Genomic DNA, 14317 nt, shown 5'->3' on the forward strand with positions numbered 1-14317 from the left:
TGAGTATACAGGTGGGAAGTCCAGGCTAGACATAAATTTGGGAGTTGTTAGCATATAAGTGGTAAGCAAAACCATGAGATGGAGATAGAATGAAATCACCTACTGAATGAGTGAGAAGAGGGGACCTGAACCCTGGGGAACTCCAATATTTAAATATTTGGAAGATGAGAATTAACATTGTCAGTTATCATGATTTAGACCAGTTTCCTTGTAGAAGCCATGTGAGGTAGCAGAGTATTATAGTGTGTCTTAGTTTGTAGTGTCAAAGTTTTAGAAACTTTTAGGGGCTGCCCTGTGTTGCTTTACTTATTAAAGACAAATGCATTTATTTTAAAACTCAAATAAGGTTATTTCTGTCCACACAGGCTGATTGATAAGACACCCCCCCATTATTTTTCCTCATAGCAGGTTTTTAATTATAACACTATATATCTTTTGCGGAATTTTAAAAAATATTTAAAGTTGGTCTTTCTTTGCATTCTCACTCCTCCAAAAGGTATAAGCTCCAAGAAGACCTAGGTAGGTCTATCTTATTCAGCATTCTATTCCCCAACACCTATCATAGTGCTGGCTGTAGCTAAGTCTTCAATAATAAAAGAAAAAATTAACCACTTATTTGACCAGAATGGATTCTAAGTGCTTATTACTAGCTAGACACTGCTCAAGTTGATATCTCTGAGGATACAGAGGTATAATAGCAGGCTCTGATTGGAGGATCTCTAAGCCCGAAATAAGACTAAGATGAACAGAAACAAAGTGATCCTTGCCACAAGGTGTTTGGGCATGATCAATACCTGCCCTTCATGTGGTTCCTAAGTGGTTACCTAGGATAAATTATCCAAGTTCAGTATAATAATAAAGACTGGTTATGGCATATTTCACACCCATGATATCATTATTATTTGAACCTCAAAGTGACTCTGCAAGGTAAATATTATTAATCCTATTTCAAAGATAAGAAAACTAAGGTTTAGGGAGTCTAATAAGACAAGTCAGTCCTACTGAACCAGGATCTCCTGAATCTGGGTCTTCTGACTTTACTTTTTCTGTTAGACTCCTTTACCCTTAAATACGCCTTTATTTTAAGACAGAATCAAGTCTAATGGAGTACGAAGTGGTGCTAGAGATATAAATGCATTATTTTCAGAATAATGATTCCTCTCTGCTTCTTCAAGAGCTGCTGGTCATTGTCAAGTATTAGGGCTGGCTGGAAAATATAAATTCCATCCTGGCCAGGAAGTACAACTAAGTGACCTTGCTGATTGAATCTGTTCTATTATTGCTCTAAAACCTAGGCAACAAGGACACTGATTGAGAACATTTGTTCTGCTACATTTGCAAAGCCTTTGCCAGATGTACATATACAGAAGTATTTAGCCTTTTGCAGCAACCAAAAGTCATAGCAAGGTAAGAGCCAGTTCAGAAGCTACTCTAGCTGCTGAGATTGCTTGTTGTTTGTATATCTGTTTTTATCTCCTTTATATGTAAAGTTAGAGTTTCTTTTCTTTGTTCATTATATACAATTTCCACCCTGTCTGGAACCAACTTGAGAAAGGGATCTCCATAAATGCCAAAATATTTAGAAATATATGCACCTGATAAAGACCTCTTAATACCAGGTCATATCATAAAATATAGTTTATAAAATAATTTCTATGATAATTGTAAGAATATTACATGGGATTATTAATTTTTTATTTTTTAGTCAGGGAATAAAAAAGCAACTGTGTTTCTCATCCAAAAAAAATTCTCTTGAATTTCATTTAAGCAATATAAGCTATAAGAAGGCAAAATATGGAGAAAATATTGAATGTCAAATATATATCAAATTTTATGTAACACTAATAACTAAGGTACACTTTATATCACTGGATTTAACATATAACAATACTTCATTTAATTTATCCACTTCCTAATGGTATTGAAGATCATAGGTATTTTATGCTAATATCACAGCAAGAGAAGTATCTTTCCTTAAAAAGACAAAATGGTTAAAAGAAGTTTACACTACATGATAAAATAAAGCCAGGAAATATCTCTAACTTCAATAGTTGTTGATAGCTAAGCAAACCATAGTTATAGTTATAAAAATAAATACCCTTTTTACGCAGCAGAACACTGGCATGTTTCCGTCCATTTCGGTTTTCAACATGGCAGGTATAATTCGCCAGGTCAGCTTCCACAACTGAGTCAAAGATGAGTGCCAACTCAACTTCTTTTTCTCCAAGATGCTCTTTGAGAAGCCTGAAATAAAGAAAGTATTCTTGGCTGAATTGGCTTGATTTGGGCAAAAAGCAGCCATGCAAAGACTACAGATGGTCACACAGCTCACACAGGTCTCTGATGATGGGCGTAGAGAGTCCTGACTGGGTGTATGTGTGGGTGGGACCTTCAACAAGAAAACACAAAAAGTGGCTCTTGACATAAAGATAAGATGGAAAAGAAAAGAAGTGAATAATTCACTTGGCAAAAAGAAATATTAACATGCCACTAGGCTTTGATAAATAAAGTCAACATGGCTTGTATGGTGAAAAGGAGGAAACACTAGATTCCATGCTCTAAACTAAGATGATGAAAACTAATTGGATTTTTACATCATGGCATGAAGGGAAAAAATTTTTAGAAGTATAGACTTTGTGGTAGAGGTTAGAGTTTTGATAGTAGTGAGGTAAAGGTGTAAAGAAGGGGACCTTGAATGTGGTTGCCTTATGAGAAGTAAACTGAACAGTTTTAGTGGCCTTCTATCTCCATACAATAGTGATAAGCCTACTCTCTGCTTTTCTCCTGGCTTTTGTCCAATGCAGTAATGTGCTCTGAGCCCTAATCCCCCAACAATGTTAACACGCCCATGACCCTGATCTCTCCAGACACTGCTCCCCATCTGTCCCTCTGCTTTCTGCCCTCACAGGAGAAGCCCTCTGTAACATTTTCTCCTAGACTTGCTTTTTTTCAAAGCTGCAAAGGACCTTGTATGGCCAGGAACAGATGTTCTTTGCAGAGGGGCTGAATTGCTAGGGTTATTTCCTGAAGAGTGCGTCTCCTGTTTCTTTGGAGAGTTATATTCTCAACAACGACCAGCTACCTTCTGGGTGAGATGAAAGTGGGCACCCTGTCAACTTTTCTCTTCTTTTTCTTGCCTTTGGCCAAAGAAGGAGCGAATCATGAGTCTACATGGTGACAACCCTGCAGTTTAGTTCTGGAGTAGGTTCTTAAATACATGTATGTTTCAATCATGAAATATTTTAGATGGAAAATTGGAGACGCAGAAGTAATTCTCACCTTCTTTTTGGACACCTGGTTATAAATGCAGGGAATATCTCTATGACTTACTGGCACTCAGCATAAAATTGGAAACATGACTGCTCAGACAAAACTGGGCTCTAAGTACAGGACTCCCGATTACAAGCTCATGCTTTGTCTTTAGAAAATCATTAACCCAATGGTGCCTTAATTTAACTCATCTTGAAACTGGTAAAATAACTACCATACATACTTTAACTTTGTTGTAAGGGTAAAATGGGTTAAAGTGATTTGAAAAGTAAATAGCACTATGCACATGCAAAGGTATGTTACTAAACACAAACATTTCATTATCTGAAGGTAGATTGTATTTTAGCTACTCCAAAAATATTTGTATTTACATTTACTGACATTTAAGGTTGGCTTGACTTAACCTCTTCTTCTTCTCATTTGAGAGCAGGAAGGGCTTAAAGTTGGGTTGGTGGAATGGAATTTCTAAAATCTGAGTCTCTCATACTAAAATCTCAAGTCCTTTCCATTTATGTACCATCGTAGAACCAGAAGAGTATAAGAATTTTCTTAACTGCATATGGGAGAACACATCTTATGGTTAGTTTTTCTATAAATTGTTTTTATTTTTCCTGACTGAAGTTGTAGTTTCTCTTTTTCTCTTCTCTCCCAACATGTACCTAACCAAGACAAAATTGGACATTTAGTACTTTCATGGTTTATATTGACTTTTGTTCTCTGTTTTTCTCCCTGATGTTGGTAAATAACACCACACTCAATTATTTTAGCTCTGTGTAACCTGCTGTGGAAGAACCCCCTGTAGTTCCAGAAGCTGCGTAGGTACCACAACTTCAGTTTAATTTGAAGCTTCACATGGAGGGCAGCCATAGCCTCTGCCAGGCACAGGGTGGAAAGCTGATCCTGTTCTTCCCGACCAAGCCTTTCCTTCTTCTAATGCAGTTTCCAAAAACAGCTCTTCACAGGCTGCAGAAAGAATCTGGAGAGAGGATTTGAAAAATGATCCTTGGTTCATCTATTAATATATATGAGGTGTCTTAATTATCAGCTCCTGAAAAACCTAGGTGACTTGTGTTTTCTGGAATTAAAGATCAAAATGGTGTTTATGACTACAAATCACTCAACGGAGCAGTCATAATTTTCTAGCAAATATATTATTTTTAATTTTAATTTTAGGTTCAGGGGTACATGTGCAGGTTTGTTTTATAAATTGCCTGTCACAGGGGTTTGGTGTACAGATTATTTTATTACACTAGGTAATAAGCATAGTACCCTCCTGCCACCCTCCAAGACTTTCAAGTAGGCCCTGGTGTCTGTTGTTTCCTTCTTTGGCTTCAAATGTACTCAACATTTAGCTCCCACTTATAAGTGAGAACATGTGGTATTTGGTTTTCTGTTCCTGTGTTAGTTCACTTAGGATAATGGCTTCCAGCTCCATTCATGTTGTTTCAAAGAACATTATCTCATTCTTTTTTATCGCTGTGTACTATTCCATGGTGTATGTGTATCACATTTTCTTTATCCAGTCTACTACTGATGGGCATTTAAGTTGATTCCATGTCTTTGCTCTTGTGATTATTGCTGTGGTGAACATACCCATGCATGCATCTTTATGGTAGAACAATTTATATTCCCTTGGGTATATACCCAATAATGAGATTGCCGAGTTGAATGATAATTCTCTTTTAAGTTGTTTGAGAAATCGCCAAACTGCTTTCCACAGTGACTGAACTAATTTACATTCCCACCAGCAGTGTAGAAGCACTCTCCTTTCTCTGCGACCTCACCAACATCTGCTATTTTTTGACTTTTTAATAGTGGCCATTCTGACTGGTGTGAGATGGTATCTTGTTGTGGTTTTGATGATCATTTCTCTAATGATTAGTGATGTTGAGCATTTTTACATATGTTTGTTTGGCTGCATGTATGTCTCCTTTTGAAAAGTGTTCATGTTCTTTGCCCACTTTTTTATGGAGTTTTTTTAAAATTTTTGTTAAGTTCCTTATGGATTCTGGATATTAGTCTTTTGTCAGATACATAGTTTGCAAATATTTTCTCCCATTCTGTATGTTGTCTGTTTACTCTGTTGATAGTTTTTATTTTTATTTATTTATTTTTTGCTGTGCAGAAGCTCCTTTGTTGAATTAGTCCAAATTTTCGAATTTTGTTTTTGTTGCAATTGCTTTTGGCATCTTTGTCATGAAATAATTGCCAGATTCTATGTCCGTAATGGTATTTCCTAGGTTATCTTTCAGGATTTTTATAGTTTTTGGTTTTACACTTAAGTATTTAATTCATCTTGAGTTGATCTTTGTATATGGTATAAGGAGTCCAGTTTCAATCTTCTGTGTATGGCTACCCAGTAATCCCAGCACCACTTATTTAATAGGGAGTCCTTTCCTCATTGCTTGTTTTTGTCAACTTTGTCAAAGATCAGATGGTTGTTGATTGGTGGCATTGCTTATGTTCCACTGATCTATGTGTCTGTTTTCGTACCAGTACCATGCTATTTTGGCTACTATATTCTTGTAGTATAGTTTGAAGTCAGGTAATGTGATGTATCAGGCTTTGTCCTTTTTGCTTAGGATTGCCTTGGCTATTCGGGCTCTTTTTTGATTCCATATATATTTTTAAATAGTTTTTTCTAATTCTGTGAAGAATATAACAGTCCATCAATGATTCTTTTCCAATCTTTAATAAGTGCCTGGCTCTGGGCTGTATATTTGGCATACAAGAAATAGGAACATTAAAAGATGTGGTCCCTTCTTCCATTAAACTTTAAAATTTAAATGAGGAGACACAGTGTACACAGTTGCAGAAAATTATAGAAAGAATAAGGCAAAGCAGGGTGGTACACTCACGCTTATGACAGTATGTCATAGAATGGAGAGACTACTGTTGACTAAGTTATCTAAAAAATGCCTAAGAAAAGTCTTGCTAAATGAAAAGAAGGGAGGGTTTTCCAGAATAGAAGACAAGAGTAGGTTTTTGCAGAATGTGTGAAAGAGAGGTATTAAAGAGACTGGTTTCAGAGTAGAGGTTATAAGTGAGGGAATCCTGGGATATATTTCAAATGACCTTAGAAGTATCTCATTCCAAGTATTGATATTATATGGGAGGGTAAGAACCACATGCATTTTAAATTGGTTATTGAAACATAATAGATGTGCAAAAAACTCACCTATTTAATGTATACAATTTGATGAGTTTGTATATATGCATGCATCCATGGCAGGTGAGGGAGGGGTAGTAACCAGAGGGGTCTAAATATTAACATTAAAGGCAAGTTATAGTAGCAGTGAATACTGGTACAATAAAAAGTAACCAGTTCAGGTGATAGACATCACTATGTTCCAAAATTTTATTTAGATTTGTACTATTACAAATTAATACTATAAAGAGTTTGGAAATTGTCCCTCTCATTCTCACAAAAAGAAAAAAGGTGAACAAACTGAAAATTATCAACTTTTCTTAAATCCCTCAGGTAACAAGTCACAGGGCAAACTTCTGCCCCAGAAAGTTGAGAGAAAGGCAAATACAGAGAATCACAGTATACTGGAATGAGATCCCCAGGAGCAAGGCCAGTACCAGCACAAACACTTAAAATGTAATAGATAAATTCCTGGAGACCCACCATGAACTATCTTGAGAGTTAAAAACAGCATGAGACCTATATTTAGGGGGACCCCACAATTTTGTGAGTTTTGCCTACATAAGCGCCACTAAGTTCTTACTGTGAAGATTGGAAAAAAGGTTCCCTTATGCTTCTGGCAGGGGGAAAGGGAAAATTGACCATTTTAAAATGAGCCCAGAGCACTTTGTTCTCCTTTTAAAAGTGCTTGTTGATTGAGTGTAGTGGTTCATGCCTATAATTCTAGGCCTTAGGAGGCCAAGGCTAGAGGATAACTTGAGCCCAGGAGTTCAAGACCAGCCTGGGAAACATAGCAAGACCCCATATCTACAAATAATAATTTTTAAACATAATTTTTAAACATTAGCTTGATGGTGTGCACCTGTATTCCCAGTGAGGCTGAGGTGGGAGAATCACTTGAACCTTGGAGTTAGAATTTTCAGTGAGCTATGACTGTACTACTGTACACCAGCCTGGGTGACAGAGCAAGATCCTGTTTCTTTTCTTTTCTGAGATGGAGTCTTGCTCTGTCGCCCAGGCTGGAGTGCAGTGGCACGATCTCAGCTCACTGACAGCTCCGCCTCCTAAGTTCACGCCATTCTCCTGCCTCAGCCTCCCGAGTAGCTGGGACTACAGGCTCCCGCCACCACGCCCAGCTAACTTTTTGTATTTTTAGTAGAGACGGGATTTCACCATGTTAGCTAGGATGGTCTCGATCTCCTGACCTCGTGATCCGCCCGCCTCAGCCTCCCAAATTGCTGGGATTGCAGGTGTGAGCCACCGCGCCCGGCTCTTTTTCTTTTTCTTTTCAAAGGCTTGCTGTCAAGGGAAACCACTTTATCGTGACCTAAACTTCTTCAATTTTACCAAAGCCTAGCCCACCTGGGAGAAGGGAAATGACTACTCTAGTCTTCCTCTCACCTAAAGGGATGGGGAATCTAAGAAACACTTATGAAGGTAATATACCAGGGGCACAAGGTCACTAAAGGATGCGACATCACAGAATTTTGAAATATGTACCACAACATCAATCCGGCTCCTGTATAATAATAAGGGATTTTATTTGGGGAGAAAAAAAAAAAAAAAAAAACCTGCAAAGCTCAGACCCTATTTAAGAAGTAATCTCGAAGAAGAATCAAACAAAACAGTGGAGACAAGAACAAAAACACTAGAGGCAATTTCAGCCTCTGACACCTATAGCTATATCAAAGAGTAAACACAGTCTAACTTTTAGTCAGATAAACATGAAATCTCACATTAAAGGCCTATTTACTTCAGTTACTTTTACCCAATACACCATATCTGGCTTTCAACAAAAAAGTCACAAGGCATATTAAAAAGCAAAGCAAAACAAAATAAAGCAAAAAATCCCCACAGTTTGAAGACATAAAGCAAACATTCAGAACCAGACTCAGATATGGCAGAGATTTTGAAATGACCAAACTGGAAAGGTAAGATAACTATGATTAATATGTTAAGGGCTCCAATGAAAAAAGTGGACAACGTATATCAACAAATTAGTAAGGTAACCAGAGATGGAAACTCTAAGAAAAAATCAAAAGGAAACTCTAGAAATCAAAATATGTTGACAGTCAAAGAAAGAATCAATGCCTTCGAAGATATGTCAATAGAAACCTCCTAAACTGAAATTCAAAGAGAAAAAAAGGACAAAAAAATGTAAAAAATGCCCAATAATTTAGGAACAATTACAAAAGAAGTAATATGCATATAATAAATACCAGAAAGAGAAGAAAGGAACGTAGAAATATTTAGTTAATAATCTTGGAAAATTTTCTAAAATTAATAACAGACACCAAACCACAAATCAAGGAAGCTCAAAGAACACAAAGAAGAATAAATACCAAAAAAACTACACCTAGGCATATCATTTTCTAACTGCATAAAATTAAAGACAAAGAAAATCTTGAAAGAAGCCAGAGGGGTAAAAAGAATACCCATCACAACTATAGATAAACAAGAATAGGAAATTCATCAGACTTCTCCGTGAAAATCATGCAAGCAAGAAGAGAGTGAAATATTTAAAGTGTTGAAATAAAACAATTACAAACCTAGAATGCGATATTCAGTTAAATTTTCCTTCAAAGGTGATGGATAAATAAAGACTTTCTCAGACAAACTAAAACAGGGAATTTGTCACCAGTCAACCTGTGTTGGAAAAACTGTTAAAGGATTTTCAGAGAAAATGAAAGTGAAATATATCAGAAATTTGGATCCACATAAAGAATAGTGTTAGAGCAGGGATAAATCAAAATAAAATAAAATATTTTATTATTCTTATTCCGTGTCTAACAGGCAACAGTTTGTTCAAAATAATAGCAATAATGTATTTGGTGATTATAGCTTATAAATAGGCAAATTAATGACAGAAATGTTACAAAATGGTGGAATTGGAAATACTCCGTTATCATGCACCAGCACTACTTGCGACGTGGTAGAGTGTTATTTGGAAATGGACTTAGTTAGAAATGTATTTTGCAAACTGTAGAGATAAAATTAAAAATTTAAAAATATAATTGATATACTGTTTGAGTTCATTCTCACATTGTTATGAAGAAATATCGGAGACTGGGTAATTAATAAGAAAAGAAGTTTGATTGGCTCACAGTTCCACAGGGTGTACAGAAGCATCTGCTTCTGGGGAGCCCTCAGGCAGCTTTTACTAACAGGGAATGGCAAATGCAGAGTAAGGCATCTTCACATACCAAGAGTAGGAGGAAGAGAGAGGGGTGGGGAGGTGTACACTACACACTTTAAACAACCAGATCTCACAATAACTCACTATCACGAGAACAGCACCAAGGGGATGGTGCTAAGCCATTCATGAAGGACCACTCCCATGATCCAATCACCTCCCACCAGCCTCACCTCCAACACTGGGGATTAAAATTCCACATGAGATTTGGTGAGTACACAGAATCAAACCATATAACATGCTAAGAGAGAAGAAAAAATAGAATAATATAAAATGCTCAATTAAAACAAGAGAAGGCAGAAAAAGCATGGAAAACAAAAAAGGAAACAAAGAATAAGAGCAATGAACAAAAAAACTGTTACAGTAGATGTTTAACCAGCTATATCAATAATCACTTTATTTTCTATTAATACATAATATTTTTAATTTATGGTGTACATTTAATATTTTGGTACATATACAGAATGTGTAATAATCAACTGAGGGTGTTTAGGATATCCATCACCTTGAGCATTTATGATTTCAATGTGTTGAGAATATTTCAAGTCCTCACTTTTAGCTATTTTGAAATATATAATTCATTGTTGTTAATTATAGTCACCATTCCCTACTATTGAACATCAGAACTTATTCCTTCTATCTAACTATATATTTGTTTCCATTAACCAACCTCTCTTCCTCACCCCAGCCCCACACTCACATCCTTCCCAGATTCTAGTAATCATCATTCTACTCTCTACCTTCATGAAATCATTTTTTTTTTAACCTCCTACATATGAGTGAGTACAGGGCTTATTTCACTTAACATAATGACCTCGAGTTCCATCCATGTTGCTGCAAATGACATAATTTCATTCTTTTTACAGAAGAATAGGATTCCACTGTGAAAATATACTACATTTTCTTTATCCATTCGCCGACTGATGGACACTTAGGTTGATTCCATATTAATGCTATTGTCAATAGTGCTTCAATAAACATGGGGGTTCAGGTATGCCTTTGAGATGCTAATTTCATTTTCTTTAGATAAATACCTGGTAGTGGGATTGCTGGGTCATATGGTACTTCTCTCTCTCTCTTTTTTTTTTTTTTTTTTTTTAGAAAAAGAAACTGTTTTTATACTGTTTTCTTTGTTGGGAAACATTACTGATTCAATCTCATTACTTGTTATCGGTCTGTTCAGGATCTCTTTTCTTTTTATTCAATCTTGGCAGGTTATATTTATCCATGAGTTTAACCATTTCCCTTAGGTTTTCGAGTTTGTTAGTGCATAGTTGTTCATAGTAGTTTCTGATAATCTTTTCTATTTCTGTGGTATCAGTTGTAGTGTCTCCTTTTTCATTTCTAATTTTGTTTATTTGGGTACTCTCTCTTTTATTCTTGGTTAGTCTAGCTAGTGGTTTATCAAATTTGTTTATTTTTTTCAAAATAACTTTTCATTTTGTTGAACCTTTGTAGTTTTTTAGTGTCTATTTTGTTTAGTTCTGCTCTGATCTCTATTCTTTCTTTCTACTAATTTGGGGTGTGGTTTGTTCTTGCTTTTCCAATTCCTTGAGGTGCATTGTTAGGTGGTTTGTTTCAAATCTTTCTACTTTTTGATGTAAGCATAAACTTTTAACTGTATTTACTACAAATTTATACCTATAAACAAGTAATGCTTTTGCTCTATTCCATAGGTTTTGGTATGTTTTGTTTCAATTTTCATTTGTATCTAGACATTTTTTATTTATTTCTTAATTTCTTCATTGACTCAGTCATTGTGCAGGAGCATGTTGATTAATTTCCATGTAACCCACAGGTTTCAAAGCTCCTCTTGTTATTAATTTCTAGTTTTAGTCCATTATGGTCTGAGAAGATACTTGATATGATTTCAATTTTAAAAAATTTGTTGAGACTTGTTTTGTGTCCTAACATACAGTCTGTTCTTGAGAATGTTGCATGTGCTGATGAGAAGAATGTATATTCTGCAGCTGCTGGATGAAACATTCTGCAATTGTCTATTAGATCCACTAGGTCTACAGTACAGTTTAAATCTAATGTTTCTTTGTTGTTTTCTGTCAGATAATTTATTTATTTCTGAGAGTGGAGTGTTGAAGTCCCCAAATATTATTGTATTGATGTCTATCTCTCCTTTTAGATCTAAAAATATTTGCTTTATATACCTGGGTGCTCTTGTGTTAGGTGTACAAATGTTTGCCATTGCTATAGCCCTTGCCAAATTGATCACTTTATCATTATATAATGAACTTCTTTGTCTCTTTCTCCTGTTTTTGACTTAAAGTCTGTTTTATCTGACATATGTATAGCTACTTTTGCTTACCGTTCATTTCCTTTTCCATGGAATATTTTTTCCATCCCTTTACTTTTAGTCTATATTTGTCTCTACAGGTGAAATGAGTTTCTTTTAGGCAGAATATATTTAGGTTACTTTTAACATTCATTCAGCCAATCTATATCTTTTAAGTGGGAGATTTAATTTGTTTACATTCAAGGTTATTATTAATATGTAAGGATTTATTCCTGTCATCTTGTAATTACTTTCTGATTATTTTGTATTTCCTTCCTTCCTTCCTTCCTTCCTTCCTTCCTTCCTTCCTTCCTTCCTTCCTTTGTCTATATTGTGGTTTCGTGGTTTTCTGCTTTCTTTACTGGTAATATTTCTGTTCTTTCTCTTCCTCATTTGTGTGTTTGGTGATAAAATATTAGACACAACAACAAAAATGTAGTCCATGAAAGAAACGATTGATAAGTTGGACTTTATTAAAATTGTAAACATCTGTTTTGTGAAAAACAGTTAAAAGAATAAATAGATAAGCCATAAAATGGGAGAAAATATATGCAAAACATATACCAATTAAGAAAATTCTATATGGAATTCGCAAAAACCTCTTAAAACTCAACCATAAAAAAACTAACAACCCAATTTAAAAATGGTCAAAAGTTCTCAACAGACACCTAATCAAAGAAGATACACAGATAACAAATAAGCATCTGAATATATGCTCAATGCCATATGTCATTAGGGAATTTTAAATTTAGACAATTACATATACTACACACCTATTAGAATGACTGAAACCCGATATTACTGACAACATCAAATTTTGGCAAGGATATGAAGCAATAGAAATTCTCATCCATTGCTGGTGGGAATGCAAAATGTTACAGCCACTTTGAAAGATATTTTGGCAGTTACTTAAAAAGCTAAACATTGTCTTACGATGCATTAGTCATACTTTTTATATCTATGCAAAAACTTGCACACAAGTGTTTATAGCAGCTTCATTCATAACTGCCAAAACTTGGAAATAACCAATATGTCAATCAACAGGTGAATAGGTAAACAACTGTGGTACATCCAGACAATAAAATATTATTCACTGGTAAAAAGAAATTAACCATCAAGCCACAGAACTACATGGAAAAACCTTAAAAGCATATACTAAGTGAAAGAAGTTAGACTGAAAAGGCTACATACTGTAGGATTCCAAACGTATGACATTTCGGAAAAGGCAAAACTATAAAGACAGTAAAAAGATCATTGGTTACCAAGAGTTTTAGAGGTGAAAGGGAGAGATGAATAGGCAGAGCTCTGGGATATCTAGGACAGTGACACTATTCTGTATGATACAGTAATGGTGGATACATGATATTTTACACTTGTCAAAAGCCATAGAACTGTATAACACAAAGAATGAACTCTACTGTAAACTATGGACTTTAATAATAATGTATAGTTTCATTGATTGTAATAAATGTGCCGCAGTAAGTCAAGACATTAACAAAATGGGAAACTGGGAGGAGGGGCAAAGGGGCTATATGAGAGTTCTCTGTACTTTCTGCTCAACTCTTCAAAAAAAAGTATCCTCTTATCTGTTAACTTCTTTGTAACCCTAAAGCTGTTGTGAAAAATAAAGCTTATTAAATAAATAAATCTCCTTTGCCTCTTCAAAAGGTGTTTTACTGGAAATACTTGTTTAGGGTGTGCTGGAGCCTTAATTTTTGTATCCTCAGCAACTAGCACGGTGCTGGTAGCATCAAGAAAACTCAATAAAGGCACATTGAATAAATGATTGCATTTTTTAAAGTAATATGTCATGAAAAGACATGTAGGAACCTTAAATGTATATTACTAAGTGAAAGAAGCCACTCTGAAAAGGCTATATACTGTGTGGTTTCAACTATATGAAATTTTGGAAAAGACAACATTTCAGAGACAGTAAAAAGATAAGGAGTTGCCAGGAGTTTTGGGAGTGGGAAAGATAAATAAAGTGGAACACAGAAGATTTTTAGGGCAGTGAAATTCATCTGTATGATACTGTAATGGTGGATACATGTCATCATACTTCCGTTGAAACCCATGGATTGTACAACACTAGGAGTGAACTCTAAATGTAAACCACAGACGTTGGGTGATCAGGATGTGTCAACGTAGGTTCATAGAATACAACAAATGCACCACTGTGGTGCTGGATATTGATAGTGGGGGGAGTTTTAGGGGTAATATGGGAACTCTGTACTTTCCACTCAATTTTACTGTGAACTTAAATCTGCTCTAAAAATTACAGTGTGTGTGTATAATGCTAGAAAGACACTATATTAATGCATTTTAGTACAATTCAATGCCATTAAACAGATGTTTTAAAAGTTATATGTGACTGGCATTGTGGTAAGCTGGGAAGTATTAATAAACAAATACTGTCTCA

The 14317-nt window shown here is 35.3% G+C and overlaps 1 protein-coding gene across 1 annotated transcript in view; it reads right to left on the reverse strand.

Annotated features, from left to right (window-relative positions):
• Positions 1–14317, reverse strand: part of IL1RAPL2 (interleukin 1 receptor accessory protein like 2) — a 58854-nt gene that overhangs the window by 31503 nt on the left and 13034 nt on the right. The window contains exon 3 of the mRNA XM_033201374.1: positions 2099–2244. Within this exon, the coding sequence (XP_033057265.1) occupies positions 2099–2244 (146 nt within the window). The remainder of the gene's footprint in view (positions 1–2098; positions 2245–14317) is intronic.

Source organism: Trachypithecus francoisi, unplaced genomic scaffold (assembly GCF_009764315.1).
Source record: "Trachypithecus francoisi isolate TF-2019V2 unplaced genomic scaffold, Tfra_2.0 Lachesis_group6, whole genome shotgun sequence".
NCBI classification, from domain to species: Eukaryota; Metazoa; Chordata; class Mammalia; order Primates; family Cercopithecidae; genus Trachypithecus; species Trachypithecus francoisi.